This window comes from Abramis brama (genome assembly GCF_963993115.1).
Source record: "Abramis brama genome assembly, chromosome: 9".
Taxonomy (NCBI): domain Eukaryota; kingdom Metazoa; phylum Chordata; class Actinopteri; order Cypriniformes; family Leuciscidae; genus Abramis; species Abramis brama.
This window is the reverse complement of record NC_139971.1, coordinates 16,340,530-16,359,889: the sequence shown is the minus strand read 5'-3', so window position 1 is coordinate 16,359,889 and position 19,360 is coordinate 16,340,530. Positions and strand designations below refer to the sequence as shown.

Below are 19,360 nucleotides of genomic sequence, written 5' to 3'. Positions count from 1 at the left end.
CTTTCAAACTTTCTATTTATCAAAGTATCCAGAAAAAAAGGTATCACCGTTTCCACAAAAATATTAAGCAGCACTGTTTTCAACATTTATAATAATACAAAATGTTTCTTGTGCAACAAATCAGCAATTGGGAATGATTTCTGAAGGATCATGTGACACTGATGACTGGAGTAATGATGCTGAAAATTCAGCTTTGCCGTCACAGGAATTATTTACATTTTAAAAATATTATCAAAAAGAAAAGTTATTTTAAATTGCAAAAATATTTCACAATATTGCTGACCCCAACATTTTGTTGTGTTATTTATGCCAAGCAAACGAACATAAATAATCAATATGTGCCTGAACTGTTGCAATGAGGATACAACACATAATCAACCAAGCAAAGACATCCTTTACACACTCATTGTGCATGTCCAAATATTAAATGTGTAATGCAAACTATGAGGACGTTTGTTTTGCTGAACCCGTTTCCCTCAGCCGCTTGTGTAGTTAGCATGAGAAGGGCAGCTGTCTATTCACATCCTTGGAATCTGAGCACTCATGATCACAACAGGTAGCAAAAACTGCTCCGAATTACACCAGCTGAATTACTCATCTTACACCCAGACACAGTGTTACACATTCCATGAGTTCATAAAATTTTCTAAATTATTTGAAAAGTCCTGTATAAATAACATTTCGATAAAACCTTTCAAGGTCAAAACATTTGTTTTTAAATGACACCAATGCATTTAGAAAATAGATGTGGTGAATTTTCATTTCATGCCGAATTCAGCAACTCTGATCTAGCAAGCTATATTTGTCAAACACCAGAGAGGCCGGCAGCACCAGGAATGAAAACCTCACATCTCCCACTGTCTGGTCTCCTGCATGCTGCACTGCTTCAACACGCTCTAACTTCCTACAGCGGAGGGCCAACATTCCAGGCCGATCACCTTTAAAGATTATTTTACATGAGGTGAAAAGTTAAAAAGGTAGGTTTGGAAGTAGATATCAAAACTGAAAACAGAGCAAAGGAAAACATGAAGATGTTTGAGGCATCTTCAAGAAATATATCTACATTTGGCTTTTTTCATATTAAGACAAAACCAGTACATTATCTTAATCAATTATACTGCTCATTTAGTGGGCAGAGAGTGCAAAGAGTTTCCACTTGTAGTTTTAGGGCACCTTTCAAATACCGTATTAATGGTTATTCCTCCTGAAAACTAAAAGAGGCACTAAGTGAGCCAGCAGGAGGGAAGGCGTTGAGATGACTCAAGCTCCTGACAGTGCTTAGCCATCTAGCTATAGTTGAATAGTGTGAATATAGTGCTTCTCATCCCCCTTAAGATGTGAAGAAAGGATGCAAGGAAAGAAAATGAAGACGGAAGAATCGAAGGAAATCTTCTTTGTGTATTGGAATATTATTGATCACTCAAGCATCACTTCAAAAGGTCATCAGCTGCATTGAAGGGACCATTCAACAAAAAGGTTCTTTATACTAGAAAAAGGTTGTTTAGATTATTAAAATGTTCTCCACACTAAGAAAAACATGGGTCTTTTAAGAACTGTTTGCCGAAAGGTTCTTTGGGGATGCAAAAGTGGTTCTTCTATGGCAGTCTTCAAGCCTGCTCCTGGCGACCCACTGCGAGGAAATGAGGAAGCATAAATTGAGAAGTAATGAGAAGCACCCATATCAACATTCAAGTGAACACAGCACAAAAAGATGTGGCTAATGACGTCACAATGGGGGTCTGTTCTCCAATATCCTTTTCTAAGACATGGGGAGTTGGGGGCTTTCCATAATGATGACATTCTTGGACACCCACCGTGAGGAAGGATTGTGCCACTCACAGCATACCACTCATAGAGCTGGTTTAGCAGTATCAACATGTTATTAGACACTCAATTGGGTGGAGCCTGCAAGAAATGTGGGAGAACTTGTCTTGTGTTGACAAAGGTTCCTCAGAAGAACTACAGTCATGCTGACTCTTCACCAAGAGCAACTGTAGATAAGCATCTTTGTTATGTAAGTGGATTGGCAACATGCTAAGCTATAATTACACTCTCAGAGACAGATAAAATTTATCTCACTCACCTGAAAAGCTCAATTGAAAATGGTTCTAATCCTTTAAAAGTATCTAATGTACTCAGTGGTAAAACACCTTTTTTCGAAGGCTTGATTGTGTTTGTGGGGTGCACTGTAACATGTGTTCATGCTTTGTTTTTAAAAATTTGCATTATTTTTCACATATTTAACCATTATTCTACACTGCTCTGTTCCTCCTTGTAAAACCAGTCGGATGATTTCCGGTTTCTATGAAAGTGGACCTGCAATCTGAGTGAAAATAACAGTGTTTCGACGGCATGGCGGCAACGACACTCTACTACCACAACAACTCTTCTCCAAAGCAACATAAAATGGCCTCGCCCCCTTTATTTATTGTGTTCCCAGAGGAGGGGTTTATGTAAATGTTGGGGTTAGTGATGTAACTAACCCTGGAGGAATGTCTTGTAGTCCCTACCGGCCGTTTGCTGTAGTCCTTAGAAATTGATTTCTTTAAAAGCAAATATCTCCCTTTGTATTGAACTTTGAGCGTTGTAAATTTGCAGATGTTGTTTATGCTCAAACAGCAACATTACACACTAGCTAAAGTTAAAAAAGTGAAATCATATTCAACCACCCCTTTAAAGTAAAACTAGTTTTAGCTACTGTACCTTTAAGATTTCTCTAAGTACATAGCCTGTTCAGTTCAATATAACTTGTTTTACTGTGTCTCTAAACCTATTTGCTTTAAAAGCTTGCGGAATGATACAGATCTTTACTGAACAAATAAAGACCTTTGTCATCCATTTAAATGAGTGATATGGTTGGTTTCATGGAATTTCTTGATAAGTTCTCAGTGCTCCATTACAAACAAACAAAAAGGCCTAGAAATTATAGTGTCCAGAGTGACTAGAGTCATATCTAGAGACCAGAATATCAACTTGGGAAGTGAGTCCTTTAGACTTGAGGAAGTAAGTGACCACTTAGCAACGGAATAGCAACACACTAAAAAACACTCAGAACACCTTGGCAACCACTTAACATTGTGATGCTGATATTTGCACAGGCGGGCACCACACACTGTGTCCGGAAATAAGTGTTTATTTCTAAAGGTCAGAGGTGTGAAAGAAGATGATCATGTGAAAATAACTACTGGTTTTGATGCAAATAAATTTGACTAAAAATTAAGCTTAAATAAAATAATACAATGTTACATAAGTGTAGAAATTGTTCCCTTGAAATACAATTCAGGTTTTCTGGCTTTAAAATGGAGGAAGGAGGATTATTTTGGAGAGATACAGAGCAAAAGAATGATACAAATGTGCAGCTGTTTCTGTGCAGCTATTCTCTGTTCTTTTGTCCTCCCCTTTCCTGACCTTAGTCCTCAAAACAAGAGCAAAAACCCTGCTGGAGTCTTTCTCTTCACCAAACATGTTTGTATGTGCTCTGTTCGACATGATTAGCTTTTTTAATGAGTAGTTCTTGGCACTAAGTACATCACCTACAGCAATAGTTTCAAACAAACCCTGATTCAAAACCATCAACAACTATTACAAGTAAAAGGGTGAGGTAGATCAGGAAATCCGGAAGATCAGGTAGATCAACATCGCGGCTTATTTTTGTTTTGTTTACTGGGTGAATGCCTGATTTTTTCTGATAAATCTTGTGCTGGTACATGCGGTCCTGCAGTGTGATGACTGATGGGTGCTAAAACACACATGTACTGCTTTTTATAGAGCAGTTAAAATCTGTCATGTCAATTAAAGGTTATGTCAACATGTCTACTTCAGCAGGTTATCTAGCCTCAGAAAGATACAGAATCACTCACATAAGTCATAAGCAGCTTCATTAATGTGTAAGTGTGTTGATGTGAGCACAAGCAAACTAAATGCACCATGAAAGGAAGCAAAGGGAGAAAAGGAAATTATATGATAAAGTCAGGGTTCCCACATCTTTGACCAATGAATTTACACAACACAAGTTTGGGGTCAGTGAGATTATTTAGATTATTTATATAGAACACTTTTATTCAACAAGAATGCATTAAACTGATCAAAAGTGACAGTAAAGACATTTACAATATTACAAAATATTTCTATTTTAAATAAATCTACAGCCAAAATTATTCTGAAATAAATGTATTCAAACTTTCCTAAATCTGGGTCACTGAGAACAAAAAAATAAATATATATATATATATATATATATATATATATATATATATATATATGCTTAAAATTCTGATTGGATCTAATTTTCAAGATATGCTATTGGTCAGTATATATGACCCTTGACTTTGGAATGGCAGATCATAAGTGAGTAATAAAAGGAAGGGATCTCAATTTAAACCAGAAATTACTAAAATACATCTTTGCCAGGATATATGAATAAATCTATGACTGGGTTTGGACAATACTTGATTTTAAGACAAAACAATGAATGATGCAATATGAAGCTGAATTGAATATGAATTGCATCGTTATTTCTAGAAGTTATGGATAATGCGAAGCTCTGCTGAACAAATTGCCCTATATCAGCTCTAGAAATCATACAGCAGGAGTGAAAAACTCAACTCTGCAAGGCTGTGGTCCTCCAGGAATTTAGTTTCAAACCTGTTCAAACACACATACCTGTAGTTTTCAAATAAGCCTGAAGGACTTGATGAGCTGGATCAGGTGCGTTTAATTAGGGTTGAAGCTAAAGCTACACTCTGGAGGGCTGTGGCCCTCCAGGAACTGAGTTTTTCACACATGTCATACAGTGTTGTGCTCTCTTATTTTTCAGTAAACTGAAACTGAACACAGGGAAATAAATATAAGGAACAAACAAAGGGAACTAGATGAACACAGGTGAACATTTAATCAATGATTAACCATAGTAACAAACTAGAGAATGAATGAGTAACCAAGGGAACTAATTATGAGCACAGGCAAACAGAGCAGACAGAGTGAAAACAAAACCACATCAGAACATAACAGGATATACACGTTACAGCTATTATTAATTGTAATAATACTTCAAATTACTTTTTTTACTGTAATTTTGATCAAATAAATGCAGCCTTGGTGAGCATAAGAGACTTCTTTTAAAAATCTTAAAAATCTTACAGACTCCAAACTTTTAAACAGTAGTGTAACTGACTTTCTAGCCAATTAAAAAATGTGGGAAAATGTATACAGATATTTTAGATTTTTTTCTTTCAAAATTATATTAACTTCCAAAAACTTTTTAAGATTTTATTAATATTATTATTATTATTATTATTATTCATAAAACTATTTTAAAATTACTGGATATTTCCATATTTTCTCTGAACGTGGGATCCCTGTAAAGATGTTTGGCAGAAATACTGCAAATAAGTGCACGAGTGATGTATATGAATTATTATGCAAATACTTACAGTAGCTCCAACCCTAAGATCATGGTCACATTGCCTCCAGAGTAGTTGCTACGGAAACTGATCTGGAACAGGTGGCTGGCCACGTTCTGTCGTGACGTCAGCATTCCCGCAGTGCCACGTACTGGAGAGAGATTCAGGTCTTCTGCCTGACACGACCCCACCCAGATCTGATCCCTCAGTGCGTAGTCTATAACTGTATAGCTCTCCTCGCTGAGGGAAGAGAAACAGAGAGAGTCAGAGATTAATATTAAGGAATATTCCAGGTTAAATCACTTTGGATCTCGGATATACATTTGCGATGGAACACCACCAAGTCCATCACAAACAATTGTACTTTTCACATTTTTATTGAATACAATCATTCACAGAGCAGGGAGGAGAAATTAAGTTGAACAGTAGTAACTTGTAGATTTTCCTTTAGAACTTCCACCAGATGTTTACTGTAGCTGCTTGAAAGACTTTTGATCAATTTTGGACCATCCCTCAGCTCAAATCTGTTTCAGTTTATCTATATTTCTGGGTTGTCTTGTTTGCACAGCACTCTTTAGGTTATGTCACAGAATGTCAATTGGCTTCAGACCAGGGGTCTCATTTATAAACGTGGAGTACGCACAAAACGGGGCTGAAAATGTGCGTACGCCACTTCCGACGCATAAGTTGTGATTTATAAAAACAAACTTGACGGGAAAATTTGCACACCTACACGAACACTCTGACCCATGCGTACGAACGTTTTGGAGATGGAGCAGTTTGGCGACACCGATGGTGAGCTGGAGTTAAGTGTCTTTTTGGTCACTTTTAGACAGAAAATCTAAAGAAAATGAAACATATACAGAAAGATAATACAAATATAATTTCACTCACCAAGCCTGTCACTTGAAGCAAATATCCAAAATGTCCGCGCCAGCGAGCGCGTTGGGCCGTTTAGTGAAACTGACGCAAATAACAGTTTAAATAAATAAAATAATGATTTAAACTATGTTTTACTTCTGATATAAACATTTAGATTAAATATGCCATTCAAATTAATGGAGTTAAACACTTAAACATGAAATCATTACTGAGAAGTTACAACATTTTTTATATTCAAATTCAATCAATAGAAATATTTGTTGTGGATGCGATGTTTTTGAACACTTTTCCTCTGGCATGCTGTGTTTTAATGTTTTAACCACAGAGATAATTGCTTATCATGATAATACCAGATTGTCTGAGAAAATAGTTTCGTGCAAATAATGCCCAAGGCCTATCTGTTTCCATTAAAAATATAAATCAATTAAAAATACAATTTGGCCAGTGGAAAAGATTGAGAAAAACTTTCTCTGAAATGTATATTACACTATTTGATTTATGTATTCAAAAACAAGGCAAGGATAGGCAACTACTTGATTTTTATTAAAGAGAGGGGGGGGGGGGGGGGGGTGAAATGCTATTTCACGCATACTGAGTTTTTTACACTGTTAAAGAGTTGGATTTGGACAAAGTTTCAAAAATTAAGTTGTACGTTTGATGGAGTATTTCTGTGCCAAAAATACTCCTTCCGGTTTGTCACAAGTTTCGGAAAGTCTTTTCCGAGTATGGGCGTGTGTGACGTCAGATGCGGCGGAATTTCCTTATACGGGTCCTAAGGGCACTTCTCCCGGAAGGGCGCATCAAAGCGATGTGCTCGGCTTTAGGGAAGTCATCGGCTGCGCTGCAGTCACAGGACTTAAAGAAATAAACAATGTCACCAAAGAAGTGTGTTTTTGGTTGCCAGGGCAAGACAACCCTGCACAGATTCCCAAAGAACCCAGCGTTAAGGGACCAGTGGATGGAGTTTGTTTTTTCCAGAGCATCAACGGAGTTGTGCAAGTGTTCTTGTTTGTTCCCTGCATTTCGACGATGATTGTTATATAAACAAGGCCCAGTTCGACGCCGGATTTGCAGATCGTCTAATGCTTAAGGATGGAGCAGTCCCAACGATAAAGGTTCCGGTCGTGCGTTGGAACCGCAGACGGTGAGTAAACTGCTTCAAATGTCTGTGTGTTGTTAGCTATCGGCGCTCGTGATTCTTTAGCTTTTCTAGTGGATTCTTTTCCACACGGCACGCCTCCAGCCGCTCGTTTTTTTTTTCGGAAAGACTCGGTACAGCCTATCTTTCTTTTATAAATTTAAATAAAACGAAAGACTTTTTGGAGATATGAAGGATGCAATATAGAGTCCTGCACGGGTGCGGGTACCCGCTGGTACCCGACGGGTGACCCGCAAATTTTGCTCAAACGGGTGAAAAATATCCAACTGTGTCGGACACGGGGGAAACACGGGTCTAAACACGGGTTTAAAACAATCACATGCAAATGTAAAAAATATATGCATATTTTTAGGAACACATCTACAAAAATATGCCTGTATTTCAAGTTGATACAATAATTTAAAATCCACATTAGTTTATTTGTGCCCACGCACCACGCCCTCCCAGGATCTATAACCTTACCTAGGCTACTTTCACTTTTAAAAATTCATCATAACCGGATTTGGGGCGCGATCTGCTTGCAGTCGTCGAGATGGATGCTGAGGAGTTGAAGAAAAGAATAGCTAGTGGAGATTGTAAAGTTGTCGACAATACGTCATCAAAAATCAAGTCCAGTGTTTGGGAGAAATTTGGAGTTATCTGAAGAAAACAATATTGTGAAAGGCTTTGCTGCATGCATTTTCGTGTTGGATAGCCGCAAATGTGGAACTTCATCGCCGAGGAAACATACAGATAACTGTGGTAACAAACCAAGCAGTTCTATCGAACAGTATTTTTCAAATTTAACACTGTTAGCTTGCTAAGTATGTGTGGTGTGCAGGGCGTGTTTAAACCCAAAATTGTCAGATGTAGGCTAGACGAAATTGCGTGGCATATATAGTGTTGTAGCCGCATCTGTTTGATTGGTAAAATGTTAAGGCTACTTAGTTTTGTGTGCCTTAGTTTAGTTTTGCCTTTTGACAGCTTCGGCTGAAGTTGTCCTTGTGTTAATTGTCGTGTAGCCTAATAACTTCTGTATGACCTGGCGATAAACATTTATGTAAGTGTGTCTATAATGTGATTGGCTAAACTGATTTTATTTTGGGTGCGGGTCGGTTCTATTTTAAGCGGGTCGGGTCGGGTGCGGATTTTAATTAGTGCTGCTGTCGGAAAACGGGTCGGATGCGGTTTTAAGCACTGCGGGTGCGGATTTACAAAATCTGACCCGTGCAGGACTCTGCAATACTACTCTATAGGTACTCAAGATTAACATGAGATTGACTGAAACTGAGTGTTTCACCCCCCCTTTAATGTAATGTGTCTTGTACCGATAAACGTTATCACGTGGATGAATAATCATATGCAAATGATATGCAGATGAGGATCTGCATAGTAAAACTAGGCGTTGTAAGCTCCATATATGGTTATTTCGGGGAGGAGACGCATGTGCGCACAATCTTCCGCTGACTGGGATTTATAAAGTGAATTCTGCACAGGTTCTGGTGTACGAACGGTTTTATAAATCTGAATATTTTTTTGCGTACGCCATTTTTGGCTTTCGGGCGCACATACACTTTTAATAAGGTTCCTATGCACAGTTTTATAAATGAGACCCCAGGACACTTCTTTTGTTGAATCACCCAACCTCTTTTAAGCTTGAAGTCTGAACATCTGTCCTGACATTCTCATGCAAAAATGTCTTGATAGTCTCTTGAATTCATTGTTCCTTCAATGATCCACATGTGTCCTTGGGCCACCATGAGACACATCAATATTTTTCCATTGGCCGCATTGGTTTCCTATGTGTTGTCCTTCCCTATGTGTTGTTTTTCTGATAGTGGGCACAGGGAGAATCGATTTGCAATCCCTGCGTCTCGAGGAGAACAGATGTGTCAGTGTGTGCCTTTATTTAACGGGCAGGTCTTCTGTGCAACCCACACTTACAATCTCATCTTCTTAATTGACTCCATTTAGCTTCTGGAGAATAATAATAATAATAATAATAATAATAATTTGTTACATTTATATAGTGCTTTTTCTGAGACCTCAAAGCGCTTTACATAGAAGGGGGGAATCTACTCAACCACTACCAATGTGCAGCATCCACTTGGATGATGCGACGGCAGCCATATTGCGCCAGAACGCCCACCACACACCAGCTTACTGGTGGAGAGGAGACAGAGCGATGAAGCCAATCAGTATATGAGGATGATTAGGAGGCCATGATAGACCATGATAGAGGCCAAGGGGCAAATTTGGCCAGGATGCCGGGGTTACACCCCTACTCTTTTTCGAAGGACATCCTGGGATTTTTTTAATGACCACAGAAAGTCAGGACCTCAGTTTAACGTCTCATCTGAAGGACGGTGCTCTTTTGGCAGTATAGTGTCCCCGTCACTATACTGGGGCATTAGGACCCACACAGACCACAGGGTGAGCGCCCCCTGCTGGCCTCACTAACACCTCTTCCAGCAGCAACCTGGTTTTCCCAGGAGGTCTCCCATCCAGGTTCCCAGAAGTCTTAACACAGAGGTTTACTTCATTTGTCCAGTCTGCCTGGCTAATAATCACTCATTGTCTTCAAGACAATAATTGTGTGTTATTAGTGATGTCAAATTGTGTCTATGTTGTCTATATTTGTGACTTAGATAAAGATTGGACCACATTTTATGAGTAATCAATGCAGAAATCAAGACATTTTCAAAGGGTTCACAAATTTATTCTTGTGACTGTACATCTAGCTTCAGTTGCCTGTCTAACGCTTTCCTGCCATCTGGAAGTAATTGGAAGGTTTAGGTAGGTCAAATGGCCCCTCGCTGCAGAGACGTGAGGCTCTCGATCTCTGCTGAGGCCCATCAACAGCAGCTAACTGTACACCAACACACATGTGCAGCAGTGCCGTATCTTTTTACCAGGGACCACTGGCCTACCGTTATATGTACATGACTTCAGGGAGAAGCTGTGGGTTTAAAGTGCAGGTCATCAGCTATCCATCAAATCTTGCTCCAAAACATCAATCAAAACCAGAATGGAATGTGCAGTACGGAAAAGGAAAAGGGGATAGACTGATAAAGAGGAACACTGGAAGAGTGATAAAGAGGTGGAGGCATAATGTAGACCTTAACGGGTGAATCTCATGAAATATTAAGACATGTCCCAGTCAAATTTCACCCCAAAATCAAAAGAAACAAATAACATATTTGTAGACAGAAATTTCTAACTCTATCCTGAGTAAGCTATCTGTATGCAAAATAATAATAATCATAAATGTAAGAAGTACAAGTATAAGTATACAGTACACTTTAGTATTTGTTGTACTGAATTTTATTTAGATTTTAATAATAATAAAAGCATTTTGTCTTGACAGGATGGATCAATAATTATAGTAATGAAAATGTTATGCTTTTTCTTGCATTGTAGTAATAATAATTTTTCCTGAAGGAATAGTTCACACAAAAATGAAAATTCTGTCCTCATTTTCTCACCCTAATGTTATTCCAAACCTGTTTGACTTTCTTTCTACTGTGTAACATAAAATAAGATATTTTTTTATGTCTCAGTTTGTTTATTTATTTTAATTTGTCCATATAAAGGAAGTCAACACAAAGAGGGAGAGTAGATGACATATTGAGGAAACATGTACAATACAATATATATTTGTCTACTTTAAATTTGTGTCCTGTCACTTGTCACACATCTGTACAATATATTAAACAAAACAGTATTTCTGTCTATAGTCAAGATGCTACAATGTTTTTCTATGATTTAAATGATTAAAAGTCTCTGACAATGACTGCTGACTGTTTTAATTAGAATGTTGGTGTGTAAGCAAGTGCTATTCATAAAAGCACTGAAATGCTAGTGGTGTGAATAATAAGTCAGCATGTCTTCAGCCAGATAATTAGCTGTGTTTGTATAGAGATAATTGAATAAGTGGAGTCAGATCCTCCTGTTCAGTTCCTGAAAATCATCTGGGCTCTGTCCAACACAATCACAATGCCACTTACATTCCACTGGCAGAATACGACAGATCCTACAGACAGAGTGGGACCATCACACATAATCGGAAGTCTGGAAGAAACACGGTGACTCAGGTGATCATGAAAGAGTCTGAGCAACAGAGAGAGAGACCAACTATAATGAGCTATTAGGAAGCTGAATCTTCAAAAGGAGAGCAGTCCAAATGATACTCCAATTAACTTATAACACTGAAATTATTGATTTAGTAAAAATAAAAAATAAAAATCATCATCATCAATAAAATCGTCACCAAACCGACAACAATAAAAACTGGTGTTGACAAAAGCCGACTATTGTGTTGCCTCACATCACCTGCGTCCAGACCAGAAAGTTGTGCTTGAACCTACCACTACTGCAAAAACTACAGCCAAAAGCCAACTAGCATGTATTATCTGCACCTGGGTGAGAAGAAACAACTCTACATACCAGCAGGTGGCAGTTATCATCAAAAAAGCCGCCGACGGGGGTCTGACTAGTGCCAAAGATGTGGAATACAAACAAGGCTGATAGATGCTCAACGGCAGCTCTTACAGCTTGGTGTGTTACAACCGTATATGTAAAAGTTGGGCAAGGCGATATGAGAATATGTATCGTGCCGACGATACAAAGTGTGTAACGTAAAAGATATTGCTATATCGTGTACAGTATTTAAATATATCCACACAGCACAGGACTACTTAATTTTATTGACGCATTGGATTGATAAAGAAACATGCATAAATGAAAAAAAGTGCTTGATGTTAATATAAAACAATAAGCCCCAAGAAGTTGTGGATTAAAGTGATTGTAGAACAGATTAGAGGCATTGTAAAAAAAAAAAAAAAAAAAAGCCTTTAGCTGTTCTAAAATCTCTGTAAACAGTGGCTTAATGGGGGTTATTGCTTTTATAAAATGGTTACTACATATCCTAGGAAGATTTCATGAAATAAGCGCACAAAATCAAAAATGCTTTAATTTATTGATAAATAACAATTTTTCTGTCAAGCAATGCAGTTCTTCAGCAATATAAAGCAGCAATGTTAAAGTTGCCATGCAACACACAACACTCAATAAGAATCAGTATATATTTAATTCATTCAGTGAAGACTGTGCATTGTTTTATTCCACATTTCATTATTCAATATCTGTAGTATTTCTTACCTTAAATCTACCCTTAAATAGACCTACTGTACTTGAAAAAATTAAAGCACTGTTTTTGTCATTTGTATCTTTGATTTCCTATATTTGTTTGCCTTTTTGCCCAGGCCTGGCCATCTGTCAGAGACATCAACCACATCTACCTCTCTCAGTTCTGGCAACAAGGAGCACCTGGACTGGCACTAGTCAACTTTTAACCTGCTTTCCCATCAGCAAACTGAGTGCTGGACAATTAAACTACCGTCTGCTCCTAACATATTGTATTATAATTGCATATTACAGCATCCAGCAGGGAATTTCTATCAGTTGAGCAATCTGATGTTCCTACTGCTGTAATGACATCTTCTCCAGCAGCCAAGAGATGTTCCAGGTCCATTCACACACTTTCATTTAAACATACACACAGGCCTCTGTGCTGGTATGAAGAGATATGGTAATATCTATTAATATTTAAAATACTATTACCGGTAATATTGGTAATTACAAATTCCCGGTAATATTGGTAATTACAAATTTGAGAGATGGATTATGTAGTCGCCGTATAATCCTGAACCTTTTTGTTAAACTTCTTGTACACTCACACTTTGATAAACATGCCTAACAACAGTGTACTGAACATGGTGTCCTTTTCTATTGTCTATACAACTAAAAAACATTATTATTTTGCAAAAAGGATATGCAAAATGAAACAAACACTTCAGCCCATATACTGTATGTGTACGTGAGAAATAGATTCATAAAGGAAGAAAGGAGATAACAGAAAAATAACCAGCTGATTTAAGTGTTAGTTACATAACCAGAGAAAATGAGTGAAAAAAGTGGAACAGAGAGAAAGAGAGAGAGAGAGGAAATGAAAAGAGGGATGAAGTTGAGAGAGTGTGATGGCGTGCACGGGTTTGTTTTGCTTCAGATTTGAGCGAGTAGTGTGACTCAGGCTCCCCTCACATATTGTACAGACCGCGTACCAGAATAAACATCACACAATGATTGAAAAAAAAAGCTTTTCAGTTGAATCCCAGACACAGATTTTGGGGGCCGTACTCGCTGGAGTAGAAATGAAAACCATCTCATTTTCCTGGAGGCCGTCCCCTTGTCATAGTGTGCAGAATGTTCCCAAAAATTGACCAGAACAATAACTGACAAACTGGCACTTTGCAGAGACTGTACAAACAGGCCAATAAGACATGTGACACAAAAACACTATTTTTAATCAATGCATTGCCACAAAACAAATGTTTATTTTGCAAGCCTCAAAGGTGAAATGTTCTAAATGTGTCATTTCAAGCTAAACAATTTTAGAAGAAAAACTGACCACAAAACAGAGTGTCCTAACCAGGCTCAAAATCATTCAAGCGATAAGTTATCATCTTATCATGTTAATATGAGTTCTTTTCCTACTGGACACCACCGTCAACAGAGTTACATGATGAAGATAATGTTTGTTAATGTTTCTATTTTAGTTGCTTTGTGCTAGGTAGCAAAACACAATGTTTGTCTAGGACAATTACCAGAAAGTTTGAAAATGAGTCACAGTGGCAGAATAATGTATTTAAACAAGAATCAGAATCAAGGGAAACAGCATATCACATTCTGGAATGCACACAAAAAAACAAGACAAACAGATTTTCATAAAAGCAAAATCTGGAGCACTGTGAGTTGCGCGTGTCATCTGCAGTGGTCACAAGGTCTTACTTCAGTCAAATGAAATGAAGACTCAAGGGTTTAGCCTTATTTTTATCACACTGTTTAACCTGAAAGGACAGCAATATTTTATTTATAATAATATACAAATATTGATGTTGAGCACTGGCCAATGGTAAAATCCCACTCCACATTGTTGTATATTACACATGAAAGATGATCGTAGGTACCGTCTGGAGGGTAGTGCAGATGCTTTGACGTTGTGTGACAATTTTCATTACCTGTTAATTTTAATACAAAATTCTGCCCTCTCAATTGCTTTATTTCCTAACAACAGTTTTTGAGTTCTGTCATTTCCTTATGGAATAAGTGGTAAAGCTAACTTTGTTCTGTCTCTGCAACAGGATCAACCCATTCATACAAGCTGTACCTTCATATCCGCCCACTTTAGCCAAATAATTTCCTGTTTTCTATGGTATCCTCCAGGGCACAATAACAGCAGAGGTAAAACAGAGGCACATTTGGACACTGTTTGAGAGATATAATTTGTGGTCTCCAGCTCACCTTTTCTTTCGTGTGACAATGAGGACATCATTGAAGAGGAAGAAATAGACCTGCTGGCGAGATGTCCTCTTGGAAAAGATCCCATTTTCCTCTACGAAAGCCGTTAGCTCACCACGCTTCACCATCCAGCGGGAGGACGACACCAGTGGGAATGGCTGCAGAGAGAATGTGGGAAAGGAGAAAATGTGAGCCAAACAGAATTGTTAATGTTTTTAATGCAAGACAGATGACATGAAGAAATTAAAAAAGGCCTCATCTTTCTCCAAATTACATATATTAAGAGCAGTGAATAAAATAGTTAGATAGGGATGTAGCATTTTGACTGCTAAACAATAAAATAATAAATCAGCCAGCTTTTAAAAAAGATTGTCTCAAGACCCCAGAGATCGGTTCCATTGCTTCAGTTATGCTCTTTTTAGGAGATTTCAAGTCAAGAATAGTGTACAAAATCTATTCCTATTTGTTTTTCCAATTTAACTAATAAAAAAACGTTTTTATTATCAATCATTGCTGCCACTTCCAAGGATAAAGTACCCAAGTACTCGAAAAGACACTGGGTCTCATTCACTAATACTAATACGAACAGGAGAACTCACAAAAAGAACATAAAATTCCTAATTGCAAACATATGCATATGTACGCAAATTTGTTCTTTTAACCTCATTCTAATGCTAATGAATTTGAAGCATTCTAAATGAGCGACCATATGTCACCTTTATGCAGCGCCTTTTGTCACTCTTAGCAAATTTACGACACTCTGACATATGACACCTAAGAGAATTCGAAGAAAGATACTCAAGGTATACCAAGTCTACTGTCCTCAAAGCAAGTTCAAACATAATGAACACTTTTTAAAGTCAGCATGAAATGTAAGTTGCAATCATGTGTTTTCCTATCTATTACCCGTGTTGAGGAAAGTTCCTTTTAAAAGTGCATTACAAAATGCATTGCTTTTGTGTTACTTTTTCTCACTTATTTCTCACCGTTTCTTATTTCTGTTGAACACAAAAGAAGATATTTTAATGAATGTTGGTAACCAGACATGGAACCAGACACGGTATCCTACTATGGAATGCCATCAACTGTTTGATTACTGACATTCATTAAAATATCTTATTTTGTGTTCAACAGAAAAAAGAAACTTATACAGGTTTGGAACAACTTGAGGGTGAGTAAGTGATGACAGAATTTTCATTTTTGGGTGAACTATCCCTTTAATAAAGTGAGATTAAATACATGGAGTATATGTGTAATTTAATATATTTAATTATTGCAGGTTTGTGTAATATTCTGAGTTTGCATTTCACTGTTTTCATTCATTTTGAGGAATACTGAATGTGTTTTTGTGCAAGTGAGATGAGTAAATGCATGCTTACATTTAGTCTAGAACTACAAAAGCCATCATGTTTACACAGCACACACAACACCTAGTAACACACAAGTAAAAAATAATAATGTGCATGGATAAACTGCAAAATTCCATAAAAACAAGAACTGTTCATTTTGATCTCATGGTAACTAAACAGAACCAGATTACTTGTACAAATGCATATGTGCTTTTTTCACAGAAGAACCTTGCAAGAAGACTGTTGCCTATGGAAGCCTGGTAATTGTAAGATACAGTTTCAAATATGAAATACAATCACAATGTGAGACAAAGTTACACTGTGAGATTGCAAAGAACTTTATTTATTTATTTATTTATTTGGGTGGAGACACAACCTAATTCATTTAATTGATTAATTTAGTCGTCCCTACACTTGGACATTATTATAAAATTTTACACTGAATATTTCAACTTACTGAGCACTATTTACATTGCAATCTAAAACCACCCTGTCACACCATGTCATTTCAGTTCAGCTGTATATGTGTGCATGAACAGACTGGTGTGCGATCTATTGACCTCCTAACAGCTGGACACAGCAAAGTCGTGATTATGCTGAACCCTTTAGACATCTGCTTGTACCAAATGTGCCAGCAGAACTTTCCCACACTGCTCAAGCAGCAGGTTGTGAATACGGTTACATCAGTGAGTGTGTCTAATGCATCACTGTGCACGTGCAAAGCCAGTTTAAAAAGCACATGCATAATGTGTTATGACGTGAAGACCCACAGCGAGGGAGCAGCATGTGTGTATGAGGTAAAAATGTATGAACAAGTTTTCTGTAATGAGTAAAAAACAAACAGCAGCAAATACCCACAGGTCTGCTTGCTTCTTGTGGTACAGGAGCACAACATGTAAGTGAAGGCAAGTAAATAATAAATCCAATGATTAAAAGGCAGACTAAAGTCTTGCTAATTTCTGTGAGAGAAAAAAAGAGCATATAGTTGCGTTCACATCTCCAACCAGATCATTTCATTCCACATTCTTTAACCAGTTGGATTAATCTCTCCAAGTAACTGGGATTTGTGTAACTCTACTCTACTCCACACAATCTTAGAAGGCCCTCAGCTGTGACATGGACATTACTGTAAACATATTAAAGAGGTTTGTGGAAAAGAACAAAGATAGTACACACATGCTTTATAGGATAAAGGACATATTTCCTCTCCATAAGACAGTCTGCATGTGCAAAATTTTACATGTACTGCTTGCATAGTTTAGACAATGCATTTTAGACAATGTTCCTCATTAGCTGATATTACAGACGAAATGTCAAACACCAGTTACGTATCTCTCTAGGACTGGAAATCAAAACTTTGTTCTGTCATTTTTTTATTTTCAAACCAACTTTTTAACTGGAGCTGAACTTATTTTTTATGGGACTTGGTACTGTTAATGGTTTCTGAACGCATTCTTCTGAAATCATAATACCATAATACAAAACTCTAACAGTGTATAATCGAATCTACAGCACTAAGCAAAATACATTATTTTTCAGCTTGTAGTCTGAACTGAATTCGATGTGAGAAAGTCTGCAGAAGCGTTACAGTGTTAAGTGTAATTTACATCAATGTTAAATGTCTTTAACATTAAAACATTTGCAGTCATGCTGCTTACAAATTGGACATTTTGCAGTTGTTTTGCCACTACACCGATATGCCCAGCAATGCTGCGTTTAAATCATTCTAATATGCTGATTTGTTGCTCAAGAAACATTTATTATTATTTTCATTGAAAACAGTTGTGCTGCATATCTTTACTCAGTTTTGATCAGTTTAGTGCATCCATGCTAAATAAAAGTAATAAGTTCAAACTTTTAAACGGTAAAGCACAACATAGTACCTTTTTTTGTCCTCACTGGCTGCATAAGTGTAATCACTTGATTCATCTCACTGACAGAACAATTCACTCACTAAATCAGCAGGAGTTGACTCACTAAACTGCAAAACATTACTTTTGTTGTGTATAACTTGAAATAAACCAAGAACTTACTATTACTTGTACGTAAAACTCATAAGACTCATATATTGACTAATTTGACAAGATAGTTATAGGTGTGTGTGACTGGACTACCAATCAAAATGGAATTACACATTAAAACTTTGACTCAACTCAAGTGGGAGTTTGGTGTCGATCAACTATTTGATTGTAGAGACGGAGTGTTTCAAACTTTCTTGAAAACAGTAATTTTTTATTACAAAACTTTTTAGTAAAGAAATTACACAAATCACCTCAAAAGTTATACATTCAGAAAAGCGTTTTTTTTTTTTTTTTTTTTTTTTAAAGAACTTCCATTTTTATAGGTACTTTCATTGGGATAATGATATATTGCCATGGCCAATATATATATCTGCAGATATCTGGCATTTTTTCCTGTTTGGCCGATAAGTGTTGAAAGTGTTGAAAGTTTGAAAGATAAGTGTTGCACTTTTTTGAATGCAGATGCACAGGGGCTCTCGTTTTATGTTTCTGTTTCCTTTTATTCATGTTTTATTATTTAAAAATATAATAACATAATTACAGGATTACAGAATCAAGATTTTTCTATCTAAAGTATAAATCTGTTTCTTTTACAGATTTATTTTTTTAATCAAATTCAAATACTGTTTTGCATATTGATATATTTTCCTATTAATTATGTTTAATTTAGCAAATATGTAACACTTTACAGTAGAAAATGTTATGCATGTGTTATATATATTGTATTTATAATATATATAATTATAAATTATAATATATAATGAATATAATGAATATATGTATATAGTGAATCATAAAATTCCTTTCACAGGTTGTTTTATTCTCTTACCTTAATTTTAAACTCCAACTGGGAATTGATGGTGTACATCATTTCCGTTCTCTCCATTGTACGAGTGCCCTCATTACACTTCCTCACAAGCTGCATATACACACATACAGACAAAAGATGGTGATTATTAACTAAGGCTCTCTCAGACAAAACTAGAAAAATCCACAGTGGTAATTCATGGCATTTCTTACCTTGCTGACAGCATGCAGAGCTTTTTTACATGCCTCGTAAGGGATCGAATCTTTGGGCGTCTTCTGGCATATGGTCTATAAAACAAAAACGTTTTGAATCAAAATTATCTTTCAACTGTTGGTGCTTTTGCATTATATTATATTTTGCTATAAATATAAAACAGACTTGTAACAGAACTTGTTTCCTGT

The 19,360-nt window shown here is 36.8% G+C and overlaps 1 protein-coding gene across 2 annotated transcripts in view; it reads right to left on the bottom strand.

The window, feature by feature from the left end:
- LOC311089316 (rho guanine nucleotide exchange factor 26-like) overlaps positions 1–19,360 on the bottom strand; it is a 99,271-nt gene that overhangs the window by 10,672 nt on the left and 69,239 nt on the right. For both annotated transcript variants that reach the window (XR_014607671.1, XM_084123916.1), the window contains exons 9-12: positions 19,172–19,246; positions 18,981–19,070; positions 14,785–14,939; positions 5,433–5,642 (exon numbers count right to left, since the gene is read on the bottom strand). Coding sequence is in view for 1 of the 2 variants with exons in the window: in XM_084123916.1 (XP_083980042.1) it covers positions 5,433–5,642; positions 14,785–14,939; positions 18,981–19,070; positions 19,172–19,246 (530 nt within the window). In the remaining variant the exon portion in view is untranslated. The remainder of the gene's footprint in view (positions 1–5,432; positions 5,643–14,784; positions 14,940–18,980; positions 19,071–19,171; positions 19,247–19,360) is intronic.